The sequence below is a fragment of the Leuciscus leuciscus genome, assembly GCF_965113295.1.
Source record: "Leuciscus leuciscus genome assembly, chromosome: 15".
In the NCBI taxonomy this organism is placed as follows: domain Eukaryota; kingdom Metazoa; phylum Chordata; class Actinopteri; order Cypriniformes; family Leuciscidae; genus Leuciscus; species Leuciscus leuciscus.
Window position 1 is genome coordinate 24849670 of NC_138739.1, and position 22380 is coordinate 24872049.

The following is a 22380-nucleotide window of genomic DNA, read 5'->3' on the forward strand; positions in this document are numbered from 1 at the left end:
GTATCTGTCAGGGACCAATCAAGCTCGGTTCCATCCACCACACAGAGATCGCTCTCTCCAGAGTACTAATCACCCACACCTGATCACTATCAATAACCTAATTAACCAACACTTAAAACACTCACGATAGCTCCAGTCTATGTCAAGCCTCCAACAGGAACTGATCTTAATCCGTCGTATCCTGAACCATTGCTTCCTAGATGTAATGTTAGCCTCTTGAGAAACACTAACCTCTGTTCTGCTGTCTTCAGATCTGATCTCTGATGTCTGTGATTCAGCGTTCTCCTGAGTTTCCAAATCCTTGTCGAAACCGATTGACTCTGATCACATCTGATAGAAAGAAGATAAGGATTAACGAACTGAGACTGTGTTGTTTCAACATACCTGAAGTTATCTGGCTTACCTGCTGTTATCCCCGCGCCGATAGATCTTCACAGAATCTGCACCTGAATTCATATTTACATTTACATTTATTCATTTAGCTGACGCTTTTTATCCAAAGCGACTTACAATTGCTATATATATATGTCAGAGGTCGCACGCCTCTGGAGCAACTAGGGGTTAAGTGTCTTGCTCAGGGACACATTGGTGTCTCACAGTGGATTCGAACCCGGGTCTCTCACACCAAAGGCATGTGTCTTATCCACTGCGCCACTACCACCCCTGCATTACAATATAATACTCACCTTGCACTTTGTCACCTGTAAATAAAGTTGTGTTTGAAATTCACTTACCTCGATCTCCGTGCCTGACTCCTGACAGAAGGCTTGACCAACAAAAAGAAAAGAAAGAACGCTGCTATGGACCCTGCGCAATCTGCAATCCCCGCCGCGAATCCTATGCAACCTACAGCCGCCGCTGCGAATCCTATGCAACCTACAGCCGCCGCTGCGAATCCTATGCAACCCGCAGCCAGCACTTCCGCAAACCCTGTTTCCTCACTGGTTTGCTTCGCCAACCCCGCCTCCCGACCAGCGCCATTCTCCAGTCGGGCGGAGGATTGCAACGGATTTCTGCTGCAATGCTCACTGGCTCTTGAACAACAAATTCAGTTATATCCAACAGAGAAATCGAAGATTTTTTTCATTATTAAACAGTTATCTGGACCGGCATTAAGATGGGCTGAAACGTTGTGGATGCAGGAAACTACAGTTACATCCTCAGTACAGAATTTCGTAAATCATTTCAAAGAAGTTTTCGGACGTCCTGTAGAAGATTCCTCTGTTAGCGATAAACTGTTACAGTTACGCCAAGGTAAAAAATCTGTTTCTGAGTATTCAGTGGAATTCCGTACTCTAGCCTCTGCAAGCGGTTGGAATGAAAAGGCTCTTCTCTCTGTCTATCGACGTGGTCTTAACCCTGCACTTTGCCTCCAGCTAGCAATCTATGATGATACCCTGGGACTAGAGAAATGTATACAACAAGCTCTCCGTGTACATCAAAGATCTCAGGGTTGTTATCGTGAAGTTCAACAATCAGCTTTTACACCACTACTGAATTCCTCTGAACTATACCCAGAATCGACAGTGGAGAAGATGCAAGTGGACACTCATCGATTGTCTCAGGCTGAGCGTGCTAGACGCCGGGAATTAAAATTATGCCTGTACTGTGGAGTTGAGGGCCATTTCCTACGTTCCTGTCCTACGCGACCTCCTCGACTACTTGTGAGTTCGGTTCTCACGTCTCTCTCAGTATCAGCTCCATTAATGAGACCGGTGATTTTAAAATCTACGAATTTCCATATTTCTGTCACAGCCATCGTGGACTCCGGCTCAGCAGGGGACTTCATTTCCGGAAACCTCTGTAAGAAGCTCCAGCTCCAGAAATCCAACACCTCCAAGCCATACTCAATCCATGCAGTAACGGGTGAAACCATCAATAAGGGGTACGTAACATCCCAGATAACACCCATCATATTATGTGTTGAAGACACACACCATGAACTACTTAACCCATTTGTGCTAGAAAACAGTCTGACTGATATCATACTCGGTCGTCCATGCCTTATACGACACCAACCTTCCCTAGATTGGAAATCGGGCAAGATCCTGACATGGGGTTGCAAATGTTCTTCGACTGGTACTGAGTTACCAAGCTCGTCCATAGCCGACCTACCAGAATCAATTCCAGTGAGTTCAACGTCCATCGAGAGTCCCACTGAAAATCTGTCAGTGTCAATCCCTTCATGTTACTCCTCGTACTGCAATGTGTTCAATCCTATTGCAGCATCCAAGTTACCGCCACACCGACCATGGGATTGTGCCATTGACTTGATTCCTGGGGAGTCCATTCCTAAGGGCCGGATTTATTCTTTGTCCAGCCCTGAACAAACGGCCATGCAAAAATACGTCGAAGAGGCTCTACAACAGGGGTATATCCGACCAGCCACTTCACCTGCTGCTGCTAGTTTTTTCTTCGTTCCTAAGAAGGATGGAGGGTTACGTCCATGTATAGATTACAGAGCGCTTAATAGGATCACGGTAAAGTTCAGCTACCCACTCCCGTTGGTTCCATCCGCTCTTGAACAACTCAGAGAAGCCAAAATATTCACTAAACTTGATCAAAGGAGTGCATATAATCTTGTTAGAATACGAGAAGGGGATGAGTGGAAAACAGCGTTCATTACGCCCGCAGGGCACTATGAGTATCTGGTGATGCCATTTGGACTTGTAAACGCCCCATCAGTCTTCCAGAGTTTCATGGACGAAATATTCCGAGACTATCGGAATCATTTTGTGATAATCTATATTGACGACATCTTAATCTTTTCAAAGGATCCAGTTGAACACCAACGACACGTCTCTCTTGTACTCCAGCGTCTCCGAGAGTTTTCTCTGTTTCTGAAGGCAGAAAAATTTACATTCCATCAAGCTTCCGTTGAATTTCTGGGATACAATCTAAGCGAACGAGGAGTTGAGATGGATGACCGTAAGACCAAAGCCATCACCTCCTGGCCCACCCCACAATCCGTAAAAGAGTTGCAACGGTTCCTGGGGTTTGCAAACTTTTATAGAAGATTCATCGACCAATATAGCATGTTAACTGCTCTACTAACTTCTCTCCTGAAAGGAAAACCAAAGTCCCTCCTCTGGAACTCTGATGCTGAACATGCTTTTCATTCTCTCAAGACAGCATTCACTACAGCTCCTTTGCTTCGTCATCCAAATCCTGAAAAGGTATTCATTGTTGAGGTAGATGCTTCTACCACTGGGGTAGGAGCAGTCTTATCACAGTACCACGACTCATCTTCAAAACCTCTGCCTTGTGCATTCTTCTCCCGCAAATAATCCACCGCTGAGAGTAACTACGATATCGGCAACCGAGAACTTCTGGCCGTCAAGCTTGCCCTAGAAGAATGGAGGCATTGGTTGGAAGGAGCTAAACACCCGTTCCTTGTCTTTACTGATCACAAAAATCTCCAGTATCTGAAGGAAGCTAAAGGACTCACTCCACGTCAAGCCGCCAGATGGGCCCTTTTCTTTACTCGTTTTCACTTCCAAATATCCTATCATCCTGATTCAAAGAACATCCGAGCAGATGCCCTGTCACGTCTCCATGCCCCCGAAACAATCCTAGAAGAACCTGACACAATTCTGCCAGACAAGTTGTTTGTCAATTCCATCCAGTGGGACATCAATGAACAACTCCTTGAAATTTCACAACACCAACCTATTCCGCCAGAATGTCCAGCTGGAAAAATCTACGTACCTGAAAATTTCCGAACTTCTTTAATCTCCTCCGCCCACTCATCCGTGGGAACAGGTCACCCTGGAATAAGCAAAACGTGTTCAGTCCTCCAAACCCGTTACTGGTGGCCAAACATGCAGCACGACATCAAAACCTTTATCCAGGGATGCATCCTATGTGCCATGACTAAGAATCCACGTCACTTACCTGCTGGAAAACTCATGCCTCTACCCATTCCTCATCGACCTTGGTCCCATATTGGAGTCGATTTCGTAACAGACCTACCACCCTCCGATGGACATACTGGTATCCTTGTGGCCATTGATCGCTTTTCAAAGACCTGTAAGCTAATCCCTCTAAAAAAAACATGCCTACAGCCTTTGTCCCCGCAGAACTATTGATGGAACATGTCTTTCGTAACTTTGGCATACCAGAGGATATTGTGTCCGACAGAGGACCCCAGTTCATTTCCAAGGTGTGGCGGGCATTCTTCGCCTTAATGAATGTAACCGTGAGTTTAACCTCGGGCTATCACCCACAATCGAACGGTCAAGCAGAACGAAAAATCCAAGATGTCAGCCGGTTCCTTCGTACCTTTTGTCATTCAAATCAGAACATCTGGAGTCGATACCTAGTGTGGGCAGAGTATGCCCAAAACTCCCTCCGGCAGACATCCACAAGCCTAACACCATTTCAATGTGTACTTGGTTACCAACCTCCATTGTTCCCCTGGTCTGGTGAGCCGTCAGAAGTACCCGCGGTCAACACATGGTTCCAAGACAGAGAAGGAGTATGGAACCAAGCACACCATCATCTTCAGCAAGCTCTGAATCGACAAAAACACTTTGCAGATACTCACCGCCGCGACGCTCCTGAATACCAACCAGGACAACTAGTTTGGCTTTCCACTCGAGACATCCGTTTAAGACTACCTTGTCGCCAACTGAGTCCAAAGTACATCGGTCCCTTCTACAGGTCCTATCCCAGACGACAACCCTTCAATACCACCCATTGAAGTCGATCCCATCTACACTGTAAAGGAGATTTTGGACTCCCGACGTTGAAGGGGTCGACTCGAATATTTGGTGGATTGGGAGAGTTCAATGTCAGGGACCAATCAAGCTCGGTTCCATCCACCACACAGAGATCGCTCTCTCCAGAGTACTAATCACCCACACCTGATCACTATCAATAACCTCATTAACCAACACTTAAAACACTCATGATAGCTCCAGTCTATGTCAAGCCTCCAACAGGAACTGATCTTAATCCGTCGTATCCTGAACCATTGCTTCCTAGATGTAATGTATAGCCTCTTGAGAAACACTAACCTTTGTGACTGTTCTGCTGTCTTCAGATCTGATCTCTGATGTCTGTGATTCAGCATTCTCCTGAGTTTCCAAATCCTCGTCGAAACCGATTGACTCCGATCACATCTGATAGAAAGAAGATAAGGATTAACGAACTGAGACTGTGTTGTTTCAACATACCTGAAGTTATCTGGCTTACCAGCTGTTAGCCTAAAATGTGTTTTAATATCACTATTAGTAGGGATAGTATGATCACTGTATAATATCAGTCTTTACTTACAAGATACTTAAAGTGTACCTAATAGTTTCACTTTAGCACAATCAAATATACTTAAGTATATCTTTAGTTGATTCTCAGCTCTATTTCTGGATAACTAAAGTACATTAAGTACAAAGTTAGTTGTTCCAATTTAGCAGGATCTAAGTATACCAATTAAGTATACTAAAAAGTAAAATTGCAGGGTATTAATATTAAGTGCATAAATATGTTAATACATTATACTTAGCATAAAATAAATGTATTTCAAATAAATGTTGGTATATTTATTTTTCACTAGGGTGTGTATATTGGATCTGTGCATTACTGTAGTTCTTAAAGTGAAAGCAGCCTAATATAAGAATCAGTAGTGTATACATTTTATTCATACAGTGAAGAAAATGCAGTTTTATTTTTTCATTTGATTATTCAATTTCATACTTGAATGCTGCTTTTAGGCATACCTACTTCACCTTGAACATTTAAAGCAGTTTATTTTATTTGCATCTTTCTTTAATTGTATTTGTCCTGTATTGTTTGTTTGTTTGCTCTTTGTATGCTGACGTTACCATTGCCTTCTGCAATAAAAAAACATGATTCAAGGAAAACAATCAATATAAAGTGTTTTTTTTTTTTTTTTTTACAAAGGGGGATGTGTGATATAGTGCAATAATATGGATGTAGTATTGCAACAAAATTATAGTTTTTTTGTGTGTAAAAGATAAACAACTTAGAGTTATGCTCATTTAACAGCATTTGTAGCAATGTCGTTTTACAAAATAATAATAATTAATATTAATAATAATAATAATCCATACAAACAAATATCTTGGTTAGTGAGGCACATATGTAAGTGAATGGGATCAAATAGGGCCAAAGGGTCAGCCATCAAACACTGAACGGACTAGATCCAAAAAGCATCAGTATGAACGCAAAGGGGTCTGAGACCACATTCCTAAGTGGACCAAATAAGGATCCGAGTCCTCTTTCAGAGACAGGGACAGTGTGAGAAGGTATAGAGAACTGGGTTTTCACTTGGTTCACCTCTTGGTCCACTTAAAGAAGTCTGAGTTTGGTTCTTTTAAAGTGGACTCAAGTGTGAAAACACACCAACTTCTGATATGCTGGGATTATGTCTTTATGGAGTATAATAAAATAAAATAAAAAGGTTTTAAAAATATTTTTAAATCATATTGAAAACAATTTTTTTTATATAATTGATTTAAATATTTAAAATTAGGCTATATATATATATATATATATATATATATATATATATATATATATATATATATATATATATATATATATATATATATATATATATATAAAATGTAATGATTAATGTATTATTTTTATTTTTTCAAAAGAACCATTTTTTATGTTTTAATGTATCTTTATAAAACTTTTTTAATTGGGAAGAAAATGACGGAATGGGCGCGTTTAGTAGGCCTCGCATGTTGTTTTAATATGGTAAACTTGCACTTTTTGACCTTTAAACGGTGTGTTTATGTGTGTTTGCCTCATAATTTCAAACGTAGGAATTCATGAGCTGCAGAAAGCGATTATTTCGGGGATTATATGCTGCAATAATCGCTTTCTGAACTTTTTCTAATGCGCTGTCTCTATGACAACAACCACTACACACAGCTGTCAGCAGTAGGATATAATGTAGAGGACAAAAGCGCGCGTGCGCGCGCGAACACAAATACATTACACACAAAGCCTGAGGTAGGGGACGAATTTAAATCTCCTTTCTCTGAATTGAATAGCCAGCATCCTGTGAGTCATTAACACCCGTTTGTCTCGTAGCAGCAATGAAAGGTGAGTAAACAGCCTCGTTTAGTAGCTAATCTAGCAGTAAAGCGGCAGAAACGTCTCCTGAGGGAGCAGCTAGGCCTATCTAATTCATATTCCTGTTCCGACGGTACAGACCTGCGAAGGTGAAGGATGTGCAGGACAGGTGGAAGAAACGGTTTTGGAATGGAAAGTTAATAGGAAAGAAAGTGAGAGAGCTCGAACTGACTTTGCTCTTGAAGTAAAGCCCTTTAATTAATATCTCCCCATCCCGCTGAGTGCAGTGGACGGATAATAGTTAGAAGAATAAATCAATATCTCCTTCAGCTTAACTTTGCAATGGATGAATCCAGCCTCAGTAAAATGTGCAAACATTAACAATACGACTTAAAGGGATAGTTTTCCCAAAAATGAAAATTCTGTCATAATTTACTCACCCTCTAGCTGTTCCAAAACTCTATGAGTTTCTTTGTTCTGCTGAACACAAAAGAAGATACCTTGAAGAATATGGGTTCTGGGGCACCATTGACTTCCATAGTATTTTTTCTCCCCACAATATGGAAGTCAATAGTGCCTCAGAACTGTTTGGATACCCATATTCTTCAAGGTATCTTCTTTTGTGTTCAGCAGAACAAAGAAACTCATAGAGGTTTGGAACAGCTTGAGGGTGAGTAAATTATGACAGAATTTTCATTTTTGGGTGAACTATCCCTTTAATGAAAATCAAACCGGTCCACTTAAGTGGAAGTCCTTAATAACATTTAACAACATTCAAAACAAATGTAACTTCTGCAAAATGATTCTAGATAGAACTTGTATTTACAAGTTAAAAAGAAAATTCAGTTGTACTAAATAATGAAAGGTGCAAACTTCATTTTATCCATTAAGATTTGTTTAGACTGAAAGGTACACTTATAAAAAGTAGGTAATGCAATTTTTTTTGGACATATACCATGCTTATTTGGTAAGATGCATGGTAATACCATGCTTTTATTTTTCGACAGACATCATTGCTATTTATTTATTTATATAATAAAATAGGCCTATCACTAGACAAGCACCATGGTATTGTTGTGTTTTTTTCTTTCTTTCTTTCTTTTTGGTCAGGCAGTGTATTTCAGTGCAACAAAACCCGTAAGCATCTCCCCTTGCCTTTTGGCATCCTTTTGTAACTGAACTCATATCTCATATCTCCTAAATCTGTGGCAGGCAAGCGACACTAACTCATTTCCAATTTCACAAGGTGTCCAGATCGTGCTCGCTGAGTTGGCCCGACAGAGCTCATTTCCATAATTACACCGTAAATGCAAAAGCTCGGTGACAATGGTATGAAAATAAATGCAACTCGATTCCTGCATCCGTTCATCCATGGGAAAACAACCTTTTGAGATGGAGAAAGACTATCTTTACGCCTTAAGAATAATGCAATCAAGTTGAGGCCAGCAGAGAAATCTGAATCTCCATTTCAGCTACAAAACATCTCACAAACAAGACATTTAGATCTTTTTATTTTTCTCGAAATACATAATGTCCCCATCTTCATTTAAAATAACCTTATTGTGAGTGAAGCATTAACAGTTTAAAGAATATTGTTTCATTTCTAAATGCACAAACTACATCAATCGTAATACTGAAGAAATATCCACCGATCAGGGAAGCATTTTGAATTGATTTGGTTTTCACACACTTTCAAACTACTCTGCAAAAAATTGTGTGATTATGACATACATAACATTACATTGCTTTAACTCATCAAAATAAGTTAAGCAATTTTCAACTTTTTTTATGTTATACAAGATTCAACTAATTTTCTTTAAGTCAGTTTAATGTAATTTAAGTTGAATTGATTTAAACATCCAAGTTGATTGTACTTAAAAATTTAAGGCAGATATATATATATATATATATATATATATATAATATTTTTTATTTTATTTATTTATTATTTTTTTATTTTTTATTTTTTTTACAGTGATATATGAATATTTTGCAGTCATGACTTTAAGGGCAATGCATAGCCTAATGATAAAATAAAATGTAGAATATATATTATTTAAATTATATATTGTTTTATACTTATTAAATGTAGAATATATATATTTTAAATTATATTATATATTGTTTTATACTTATTTTCAATTAATTTAAGTGAATAAATGTTATAAATAAATGTTATAAATAAATATAACAAATAAAACATATTGTTTGTTTTTATAATTATAATTTTACTGACTGTCAAAAAATAAACTTGTATTTTTTTGATAAATTGAAATATTTAGAAAATATTGTTTTATACTTATAATCATTGACTGTCAATACATTTGACAAAAATGTTAATATTGCATTTTAAATATTTTATATTTATTAATATTTTTTCTATAATATGTAGGCATACTTTTGACTTAATAAAATACATTTTATTTTTATACTTAAAATCAATGACTCTTAGTCTTTACTTTTTTTTTTTATATGATTACATCATTTTTAAGGCTTCATGGAATGAGTAGTTCATTCCCCATTAAAAATAAAAACAAGAACAAAGTCTGTTTTTATTTTTTTAAATGTTTTAATTCTTTTTGCTCCAAATCAGATGTCTCAGGACTTGTTGGTTAGTTCAATGCTTAAAACTCTTTATTGAAATTTGTTTAAAACCATGGAGAAAATCCCGAAACAAGGTCGCTGAAAAAGTGAGTGGTCACTGATACGCTCTATTGCAGCAACAAAGAATTCAGTTTCATTTCATTGGCTTTAATTAAAGAAACACTCCCCAAGGTCAGGTCATAAGGCAGGCAGAATGATGTAAAAAATTATCTGTGAAGGACTTAACAATATTTCTTTCAATTCCTTCGATCTGTGTGAAATAAATGAGCTCTCTTGTGCCTGCAGTTTGTCACTGGGACAACCCTTTAGGCCACTCACAGATCAGCTGATTAAATATGTATTCCATGCTGGGTTTTGTTCCCGATGGGTTTTGGACTGATGTGTCATGCTTTGATTTGTCAGATGCTGTTGGGAGATATGGCACAGTAGTGTCCTGTCCTTCAGAGTTTGTGACTTTGTGTGTAGAGATGATATTTCACAAAGATCTGAAGCCTGTGTGCCTCAAACAGAGATTGTGATATTTGATCTTTGATCGCATGGAAATTGATTCAGAACAAAAAATTGACCTGAAAATTCACTTAAATTAACCCCATCTCTAAACTTCTTATGTAGTCACAGTTTGCAAAGCAAGTTTATCAATACTAACCTTGAAATGCAACATTATTTCAATCTTGTTGCCTAACCTTTAAACCCATACTTCGGGTCTTTAATGACCCGGGACGTCACTCACTAACATCCTCCTCATTCATTTTTTAAAGTTAGGCCCTACACATCAACCTCATTAGTGTTCCTCAATCAATTCATTATAAACAATATAAGTCTATACACTGGCCCTGACCCAAATGGCTCCCACTCGCGGTCTTCCTATGAGTCTGTACTTTCGTGATGTAAGACCGCTTTGACGGGGGCGCACGCGAGCACCCTTCTGAAAACTAAAATGAAGAATGGGGCGCCCTATATGGCCTTGTGGACTTCATGATCAAGTGCACCTTTTAAAGGGTTAGTTCACCCAAAAATGAAAATTCATGTTGTTCCAACCCGACCTTCGTTCATCTTCGGAACACAAATTAAGATATTTTTGATTAAATCTGAGAGCTGATCACTTCTCCATAGGCTTCTAAGGGACTGAAACTTGCTGGCCCAGAAAAGTTATTAAAGAGATCGTTAATATAGTCCAAGGGACTCCAGTGGCTCAATCTTAAGTTTATAAAGCGACGAGAATTCTTTTTGTGCGCAAAAAACAAACAAAAATAACGACTTTATTCCACTATTCATTTCCTTCTCTCTGGGCCCTGAGTTATTTCACGTAGTGTTTTAGCGCAGCTGTGTTGCTGTGTTGCACGTCTCCACGTAGGCTCACTATTGGCCGACGCTGGTCATGTGTGTGATGCGCGTGGCGTATAACACAGACGCGCTGCGTTAAAACACTACGTGAAATAACTCGAGGCCCAGAGAGAAGGAAATGAATAGTGGAATAAAGTCGTTATTTTTGTTTGTTTTTTGCGCACAAAAAGTATTCTCGTCGCTTTATAAACTTAAGATTGAGCCACTGGAGTCACTTGGACTATATTAACGATCTCTTTAATAACTTTTCTGGGCCAGCAAGTTTCAGTCCCTTAGAAGCCTATGGAGGAGTGATCAGCTCTCAGATTTAATCAAAAATATCTTAATTTGTGTTCCGAAGATGAACGAAGGTCTTACGGGGTTGGAACAACATGAGGGTGAGTAATTACTGACAGAATTTTCATTTTTGGGTGAACTAACCCGTCAAAATAAAAGTTTTACTTTACATTTTTAAATCATTATGCTTTTATAATCTTTGTGCTTTAAAGGACACTAACCTAAATGTGTTGACTAACATACTAAAGCATACTGTATGTTAAAGTATAGGCTACTTGATTATAATTAACTCTTGTGTCATTTGATATTACATTTAGGGCCAGATTTACTAAACATTAGCGTGGGACCGCAATTCCACAAAAGTGCCGATGGGAGTGGAAAGATCTGCTTGTGATCTACTGACGACGTGCAAATTAAAGAACACAGACGCAGTCAGATCATTTCCATTATGACCAACACCATCTACCAAGAGCTACCAAATTAGCGTCTGGTTTTGGGGCGGTAAATAATGGCGCAAATACCAGTAAATTGACAAGCACAACCCTTAGTAAATCACCTTGCATTATTCATTTAAATACTCTCCTCCCATAAATTTTGCGTCCGGAAGGGAAACTCCTACAAATGCATATGCAATAAAGTCAACCACAAAAGTAACTGTCCACGACTTTTCAGCGCAAATTTTTCACTGCGTGTCTTTAGTAAATCCTGACCGTAATTGTTTAATGCCAAAAGAGGGTTTGCGCTGGCGTAAGCTGTTAGTAAATCCGTACATTTTCATTTAATTGCAAAGTACATTACATTAATTTAACACTTAAGTATTTTCAAATATATTATTTCCATAAGTATTATTTTTTGGCACACATGGACACAAAATGGCATTGTTTCCTGAGAATCGCCCTGCCTCGGATTAGTGCTGAGGGTCTCATTCCAGTTTTTGGCTTGATTCATTACAATTTGGCACAACCAAGCTCTTATTCAGTTTCGACTTAAAGGTGTGTGCCAAGACAATGAGCGCTGCGCATGCATTAAATTAATGAAGTTAATCATGGAAAATTAGCAAGCTAAGACCCAAGACACCAGACTGTTATAAATCAGTTCCAGCTTTTGATCGTGAATGTTGATTAGTCAATACAGAATTATGGGCATGTTAAATAAGATCTTTACCTTTCTTTTCCATATGATGCATTTCAAAGCTCTTTATCTCTATTCGCTAAACAGAACGGTTTCAAAGGCCTTATTGCATAAAAACGTGTACAGGCGTGCTTTATAACTTTCAGCATGTCACAAACAAACTTGATTCCATCTGTTTCAAAGGCAGAATAATGAGTTTCAGAGCGATGAGGGGTAGACGGTGTCTCTGGTGTGCGCTTGCATCTGTTGTGAAAAACATGAGTTTCCTGCTTGGCTGAGCTTTGTGGAAAACAGGTGGACTGTATTTCACCTTAGCGAATGCAGAAAGATAGAGAACGAGATTATCATGGTTTGGGAGATGCTGGGAGAGAGAGAGAGAGAGGGAAAAAAGGATTGTAAACAAGACAAGCGGATGGAGTGTCATTTGTTTCACTTCATAGCAACTTTGTCTAAGATGTTGATCCTATAAATCCCTGAAATAGGAAAAAATAAGTCAATAGTTTTAAAATGAAAGTTTTTCGCATAATTCGCATAATTCTGGAAGAATTTGGTGAGAAATTTTGAGTTCCAGCTTTACATTTACAACAAAATATGCGGGAAAAAATAAAATAAAAATTCACAATATATTTCCAGCTTTGATATATCAGGCTTTAATGGTCATTTATGGATCAAAACAAAAATGTATTTCATCATGTTTATAATGTTTGAAGAAATTATTTTATTCATCACCAAATGTTTTTGCTTTGTGGATGTGAAACTAGTTTCAATTCCAACTAAGGATGAAAATAAGGTTATAAATAACTATTATAAATAAAATATAAATGTATAAATACATATTACATTTGTATAATAAATCATATTAACATCATAAATATACATTAAGAGAATTGGTAATTAAAAAATGTGGTTGCAAGAACATTAGTATGTAGTAGCAAGTAAGCAGAAGTTGCGTTTGACATTCGTTTTGACATCAGTGACAATATAAAGTATATTCTTGCCTTTACTTTATGAAAATCAGCAAAGATATCCCAGTAAAAAGACGTGCATCGTGACCAGTGTTGGGTGTAATGCATTACCAAGTAAGTTTAAAAAAGTCAAGTAAGGGATTACTTTTACATTCATGTAATTTAATTTCAGTTATTTCTGATTTAATTGCGTTAAATACCATATAGACTATAGAACAATTCTATATTAACCAATTGAACATCAAAATTTAACGTCTAATTTTAAAATGTAATGTAACCTTCTCCCTTTAAATACTTTGGTCAGTTCAATAATAATTTATGCAATTATATAGTGTCTATTTGAAAGAATTACAAGAGCAGTTTCATATTGTTCAGCTTTCCTAGGCTGATATGGGATTTAGAAAGTCATTACTAATAAGTAATGCAATGCTTTTTAGAGAGTGTAATTAGTGCAGTAATCTAATTAAACTTTTGAAGATGTATTCAGTAGCTAGTAATAATTACTTCGGTTTTTTTTTTACCCAACACTGATTGTGACACGTAGGCAGGCATTTTGGAAATAATACACTTATTTAACTTTGTGAAGAACCACTATATAGGGGACATAAATCTCACTGTAATAATCCACTATATAGGGGACAGAAGAGACTATATACAAAAGACTGTATCAAATACATACAGCTGTTTTATAGGGTTAACATATAAGTAAGTAGCTTCACTAACATCGCTAGTAGAAACAATTGAGATACAAAAAAAGATCGAATTTGATATGCCAGTGGTTCCAGAGAGATGATCACCCTGATCTGATGTAAGAACGCCGATCGTGTCTTGGTTGATCTTACAGCATCATTGAATACAAAACCGATGAGCCTCACGGGAACAGAAACCAATTAGCAGCACATCCCATTCAGGCCTGTTGCTCGGTTACGCACCCTCTCTGCATGTTAATGCGGCTCCTCATCTACCTGTTCCTCACGCAAGAGCTCTTGTGGGTAAAACAGAAAGGAGATGAGAAGATTATGCTGACAGCAAATTTGTACGCCAAAACACATTAACGTAAGAGGCCGCTTAGCATTCGAGAGAGTGAGAGGGTGTCGTAAGGGAGTTCAATATGAAATAGTAGGTCTGTTTGCTCGCTGTTTTCCGGAGGAACCTCAAAGGAACTCCCCGAGGAGGTCCTGGTCTCCATAGCGAACAAAGAACGCTAGATGTTCTGGAGCAGCTGGAGTTAGATTAACCCTGAGGATTACGTCCCCATGGCATCTGAAAAGATCTCAAATATTCTGATTGAAATGTTTGTAAGAACCAGAATCCTCCACTATATGCAAAAGTTTGCTTTATTCTGAGGAAAGAATGTGAAATATAGGGCTAATGAAGTTCACAGAGTTAAAGTTTTGGGATTCAAATGCATGTTGCATGTAATAACATCCTTTTTTTTTTTTTTTTTTTTACATTTAAAACCCCTAATAATAATGATCAAAAAAAAAAGTTTAAATTAAATTGGTAAATAGAGAGGTCTTATTAAATGTAATTAGTACATTTAAACAATCCAATTTAATAACAATTCAGAAGACTCTACATATTTGCACATCAAATGAAACTAGAAGGAAAAAAGGTAAAGACCAACTGGTTTGATTAAAACTTGTCTGAAAGGCCACAGAAGAGTTACTTACTCCAAAAGAGTAACACTTGACGATGTATGACGTAGGATGTAAGAGTAGCGTTATTGACGCCTCTCTCGGTTCAAACAAACAGGGCTGGGCAACAAACTCAAGCTCCTCCGACATTTCACTTTAACAATTCTCATTTTCGACTTCTAATTCGTGACTGGTGTCGCTTCCGCGTTCGTAAATGTGTCATACGTCATGTCAAAGGTTACTCTTTCGCCGTAAATCGATGCGTACGTCCGTCAGCCGGAAGCTAGTTATTTTAGTCGATACATTTTTAAATATGGATATTTTTCTTACACGAACGCATTGCTTCACTTCAGCAGGCCTTTATTAACCCCCGCAGAGCCGTGTCGAGCACTTTAATCATGGATGGATGTACTTTGATGGACTTCAAAACATAAACGGCCATTCACTACCATTATAAAGCTTGGAAGAGCCAGGACATGTTTTAATATGACTCCGGTTGTATTCGTCTGAAAGAAGAATGTCATATACACCTAGGATGGTTTGAGGGTGAGTAAATCATGGGGTAATTTTCATTTTTGGGTGAACTATCCCTTTAAATTAGGTACAATCAGCTTGGATGTTTAAGTCATATATAGCAACTTAAATTACATTAAACTGCTACAAAATAAAGAGTTGAATCTTGTAAAACTTATAAAAAAGTTGAAAATTGCTTAACTTATTTTGACGGGTTAAAGCGATATAAAAACATATGTTGTCAACTTATTGATCATATAATTTTTTTTACAGTGTACATTAGACATGATAGATAGATAGATAGATAGATAGATAGATAGATAGATAGATAGATAGATAGATAGATAGATAGATAGACATCGAATGGCTTTTCTGAGGTAAACGTTATGTGACATTATTTACAAGCAGTATTCGCTGTTGAAACACAGTTTGAGCAATTACATGAGACATTATACATTTCAATAAGTTGTACTAGTTCTTTCAACATACCCTCTGAGGATCATTCATTTATTTTGTACTGTAACTAGTAGTAAAGAGGGAGAGATGATCATTCACGTGCGCTCATGCTTCTTGAACTGAGGCTACAGCGATATATAACTCCATGTTATGAGCCAAACCGGTATTTATTGTTTGAATTTCATAATGAATCTTAATAAAACAGAATTTGAAAGCTGAGGTTTGATATCAAAAGGAAGCTGCTCTGTCTTGTCTGTCGGCGCATTGTTAGTGTTCTCTTCTTGTCATCGCTATGTTATTTTCACAGCGTGAGAATATGAATGAGTGGCGTGAGAGAACAGTGTCAAATGCACAAGTCTCACACTGAATAGAGCGGGAGTTGGCAGCCCTAATGGATGGATAGACAGACAGACAGACAAAGTGTCCGTGTCGGTGTGTGTGTTGTCCTATTCTCCTGTTCTCTGTCCTCCCACCGGAGCAGCTGTCGAAGTGGACAGGAAGGACTAAAGAGCAAGGACCTGTTTGAGCTCATTTATAACAAGGTGCAACCTCAGGCAGTTCGAGTCCCAGCGTCCTCTGGCTTAAAACATTGCCTCATTACTTCACTTCCAGTAGGAGCCAATACCTCCTGTGAGGAGCGGATAATAAATACCAGTGAAATACTGTGCCATGCCATTTTTAAGGTATGAGAGGCTGTGCTACAGTATATTGTGTAAAATGTGGTGTTAGATACCGTATTATCACACGTATTAGTACCTTACGGCTTTAATATCAGTTTCTAATATCAAGGACTTCATTTTCATTATTTAAAACATTATTTTATTAAGCTAATTCTGCTAGAAAATGTCATCATGGACATTTAAAATAAGGTTAATAGTTAGTTTCAACAGGTGCTGCTAACAGTTAGGCTACAAGCTGTTCTATATCCATCCATCCATGATCAATTAGCATCTAGAACTGTCCGTCTTAAAATGTACAAAATCATACTGAATGTATATAGTCCATATCCTTTGCGAGTTTAAAGCCTGCTACAATTATTCAATAACACATGTTAGCATGTTGCTAAGCTAATGTGGAACTCAAAACATACCACACACAAATATTGAGTTTCTCTGAACTTTTTGAATCTGCCATTTTAGACTTTTTTTCCTCTCACTAAACTCATTGCAATACATTCTGGGATTGTGTTTTTCTACAAAAACGAGGGAACTTAGAAAGTAACATAATATTGTTGATATCTTTTTGCAACATTCTTCATGTCGGACATACCTATGCTCCCTTTAAATGCTGTCTAGGTAGGCAGCATGTTAGGTTTAACTAAGGAAGTTGCAATCTTCTTTGAGGCCCATTTGAATGTGAAGCAGGCTTTGATCTGGATTGAATTGTTCGGCCACAATAAACCAGTTCCTCTGTAAGACCCACATACTCCTTCCTGAGCCCTTTCCTTCCTTTTGGAGGACTGTCAGAATGGCAGGAACTCGCTAGTTTGTTTTCTTCTCTAAATCCTTTTTTTTGCATTGACATTCTTTCACACCCATTTTTTTCTCAGACAGACTGAATCCAGTCGAGTTAAAGCCTTCGCTTTAAACAATCCACTAAAAACATCATGTCAGAAATGACAGAACTAATTAACATTATAAACATTAAGCTGGATAAGAATAAAGAAAAATAGGGAAGAAACTAACTGACACTTTTTACACAAATTGTATTTTATACTGACCCCTACTGATGCGGATTCAAAAGTTTTTGTTCGTTCATTTTTGGTCAAAACTAATTTTTGTAAACTTCTGCAATCCTGACATCTAGTGATAGAAAGGCAACATTACATTTTTGGCAGTCAACAATCCTGAATAAACACTTAGATGCACAAACAAATAAAATTAATCTTAAAAATATTTAAAAACAAATGCAATTAAATACTATTACAAGGCTTTAATGATTTTCTTAAAGCTTTTGTTTTCTCCTTAGTAATAATAATAACAATAATTATAATAATAAGACACTTTAAATAAATGTATTAAACTTAATAGTTATATCACATTTGAGTTGTTAAAATTCACTATATATATATACATAATATAATTGTGTTTGTGTGTTATTAATTCATATATATAATTTAAACCTTTTTTCATAAGACCTGTGCCAAATCCAATGTGTGTGTGCAGATAATTCAGATGAAGCGGACCCTACACACACACACACACACACACACACACACACACACACACACACACACACACACGTTGGGGTTTTGTGTGTGTGTGTGTGTGTGTGTGTGTGTGTGTGTGTGTGTGTGTGTGTGTGTGTGTGTGTGTGTGTGTGTGTGTGTGTGTGTGTGTGTATTTCATCAGTCATGTTATTTTCATGGCAGAATTTTAAATATTTTAAACTATTTAACTGAGACTGTTATACATATATTTTACACCAGGTGTCAGCAGACTCATAAACAAAATCGTAAAGAGACTCAACTGCACTGTCGCTTTTTAAATGATTCATCCTTTAATTGTTTCTTGTTTTTTACAAGATATTCACTCAATATATATATAAAAAACTCTCACCATAATAATAATACTTATAATAAAAAAAACATTTTACAATTCTACATTTAAATAAATACATCAAATTTTAGATTTTAAAATCACACACACACACACACACACACACATATATATACACACACACACACACATATATATACACACATATATATACATATATATATATATATATATATATATATATATATATTCACACATACATACATACATACATATTATATATATATATATATATGTGTGTGTGTGTGTGTGTGTGTGTGTGTGTGTGTGTATATATATATATATATATATATATGTATATTCAATTCACATTTCAATTGAATTGAATATTCAATTCACATTTATTCCTTAAGTGGTTTTCACAATACATATTTCAAAGCAGCTTTACAGAAAATGCATGTGTCTACATTACTATTTAGAGTGATCTGTTATCAGATATGACTGTCCATGCAAACCCATTTAAAACCGATATAAATAAATATATAGTAATATATAAGCACCAAACTTTTTTTTTTTTTTGCTGCCTATATCTCATGTTGTACATGGGGATGTACAAGCAGTGTTGTGATGTGACTTCCTGAACTGGTGTCTCCGTGCTTCTGCTTGCCTGTGTGGGAGGAGTTCACACAGATTTGTATTCCTCATGCACACGCACAGACAGCAGCAGCAGCGCTTCAGTGTGAGGCAGAGCACAGCGGGGAAACCTCCGTCTACTCTCACTGTCGGCTTGTTTTCATCTCCACTGAGGAAACGCCTCGCTCCCTGACCTTACAGTCTCGGATTTATGCTGTGTGTGGAAGAAATCTATTCATGAACTCTTCATAGTGTGGAGATAAACGGACGCCAGCGGTCTGCAGTACAACATATCATCAGAAAACAGGAGGAGGACCCAACGCCCTTCCCAGACCGACCATGCATACCTGCCTGGGTTGATGTGCAATGGATGCTTTTATGGGTTTGCATGCATAAGTATGCACCATTAACATGCTGAGGTGCCTCTCCTTTTATGGATTGCTTTACCGGATCATAACCTGGTGTTTTTTCCTTCAAAACTGAAAGTCATCTCAGTTTGGATGTTAAATAACCAATGAATCTGAAGCCTGGAAGCCTCGAGATCAAAGAGGCGAGATAGGCGACGTTGCTATGTGATTTATTGATTGTTACATATTTATCATAAGATGGGGAACGGTTTCTCCAACATCGCAGCATTCCAGTCCCTGCACATTGTGATGCTAGGCTTGGATTCGGCCGGTAAAACCACAGTACTGTATCGGTTAAAGTTTAACGAATTCGTCAACACTGTTCCCACCATCGGCTTCAACACAGAGAAGATCAAACTCAGCAATGGCACCGCCAAAGGGATCAGCTGTCACTTCTGGGACGTCGGCGGACAGGAGAAGTTAAGACCCCTATGGAAATCCTACAGCCGTTGCACGGACGGTATTATTTACGTGGTGGACTCCGTAGATGTCGACCGGCTTGAAGAAGCCAAGACAGAACTGCATAAAGTCACTAAATTTGCAGAGAACCAAGGAACTCCTCTGCTGGTGATCGCCAATAAGCAGGACCTCCCCAAATCCCTAACAGTCACCGAGATCGAGAAGCACCTGGCTCTCCATGAACTGAGTCCCTCCACCACGTACCACGTCCAACCGGCCTGCGCCATCATTGGCGAGGGTCTCCATGAAGGAATGGACAAACTATACGAGATGATCGTCAAACGAAGGAAATCTCTCAAACAGAAGAAGAAACGATAGACTATTGCAGACTTGTAGAGACATTTAAAGGGATAGTTTACCCAAAAACGACAATTCTGTCATCATTTACTCACCCTCATGTTCCATGTCCCCATTGACTCATTGTGTGACCAGACATTTTTTTTTAAAAACTCCTTTTCGTGTTTTGCAGAAGAAAGTCGTACAGATTTAGAATTACGTGAGGCTAAATGATGACAGAATTGTCGTTTTTTTTGTGTACTAAATGTTGCCATGAAAGATAAGATGGGTTTTGCCTTGGTATGCAAGATTTGGTAACACTTTATAGTAACTTTCATTAATAATATATTGTGCAACAAATATTTAGTTAATGTACATTCATACTGTCTGAAACATTTGCATAAATATCCGCATTTGAATCTACATGAACTCTTGATCTGATAACTGTGATGTGTTAAAATATTTATTACAGTAAGTAGTCAAATTAAATTACAATATTTACAGCTTACTTGAACAATATACCATCTTTGCCACAGCCAATGGCGTGAGTTTTGGGCAGGACAATCTGTTTGTCCGACCAATGGCGGATATATTTGGAAAACCTGTTTGTAAACAGTCATTAATTTTGCAATTCAGTTTTGGTGTTGTTGTGCAGAAATTACACACTTTAAGCATGTTTCTTACTGACTTGTTAGTGAAAGTTATTATAAAGTGTTACAGGAGATACAAAAAAAAAACAATGGTAAATAATATGCTTGCGTATAGAACCAAAAACTACTTAATAAATAGCGAGAAAATATGTAACTAGCCAATAAATTAAAGTGCATAAAAATAAGAGAAAAAATAAATGGGCCGGACCCATGTTGCTGCTTGATATTAACTCCATTAATATTGCTAATAAACAGTAGCCTGTGCTTTGAAAACCCCCTACTTTTGTTACAAAATCATTCCTTAAATAAACTGAATTAAAATGATTATTATGCTTTTCTTGCATAACTAGCAGCACATTGAACCATATAGTTCCTCCGATGCAGTTTTTCCATCTCTGTCTTTTTTTAAAGTGCCCTACACAGGCCTTGAACATGACCAGATATGTTTGTTTAGTTGAAATGCTACTTTGTACTACAATCAGAGGTTGTTGTATTATGAAACCATGTAGTGAAATGAAGACTGTTTATGCACATGATGCCAAAAATAAATTATACTGAAATATACATAACGCGTGTAGCGTTTTGTTGGTTTGCAACCTGACCTAAACACTTCAGGAAAGTCTGCATTCAGCATTATCGCGGGCGGCGAGCCTGTTTTCTGTAATTAAAGTTGCCGTTCGGTACAACAGCCATCACCCATAATTCCCCGAGCTGTCAGATCTACATGATTTCACATCGCTGGACGACGTAAATCCCTTTGATTTAGCTCTGGGCTGGCCGGGGTCCACACGTGCTCGCGTTTGAGCGTAGCACACTCTCGGGACCGGGATAATGACCTTTTAGTGCTCAGCGAGATTGAAAATGGATATTAATAGGAGAACTCGCCCATTGTGTAATTAGAATAAGCCACAGCGGGCCGGGAAAAATCCCTCTGATGGGAGTGTGACTGGGGCCTAGAGGCGTGCAACACAACACCTGCTGGGTGGGCAAACATACACAAAGCGTGATTTTAAATAAAATTTCCTTTTAACAGACTGTACTATGGCTTTGATAAGAACAAGACAGCAAAATCTGTCACGCTAAAATGCTGTGCTGTTTTAAGAAATCACTCACTTTCTAAAAAATTTTTTAATTTATTTTTGGTTGGACATATGGCGGTCAAACATTGGGAATAATTAAGATTTTGTAATGAGTTTTTATTTTATTTGGTAATATCTCTTGTGCTTATTGCCAAGGCTGCATTTAATTGACCAAAAATACAGTGAAAACAGTAATATTGTGAATAATAATAATTATTATTTAAAATAACTGTTTTCTATTTTAAAATATTTTAAAATGTAATTTATTCCTGGGATGTAAAAGTTGGATTTTAAGCTGCCATTATATCAGTCTTCAGTGTCACATGATCATTCAGAAATCATTTTAATATGCTGATTTGCTGCTCAATTGTTAATGGTTCCTATTTATTAATGCTGAAAAGTTTT

At 37.4% G+C, this 22380-nt stretch overlaps 1 protein-coding gene across 1 annotated transcript; it reads left to right on the plus strand.

Annotated features, from left to right (window-relative positions):
• The first annotated feature begins 18919 nt into the window (after window positions 1-18919).
• Window positions 18920-20409, plus strand: arl4ca (ADP-ribosylation factor-like 4Ca). The gene has a single exon (XM_082138000.1). The coding sequence runs from the start codon at window positions 19710-19712 to the stop codon at window positions 20286-20288; it is 579 nt and encodes a 192-aa protein (XP_081994126.1). The 5' UTR covers window positions 18920-19709; the 3' UTR covers window positions 20289-20409.
• Window positions 20410-22380: the final 1971 nt, after the last annotated feature.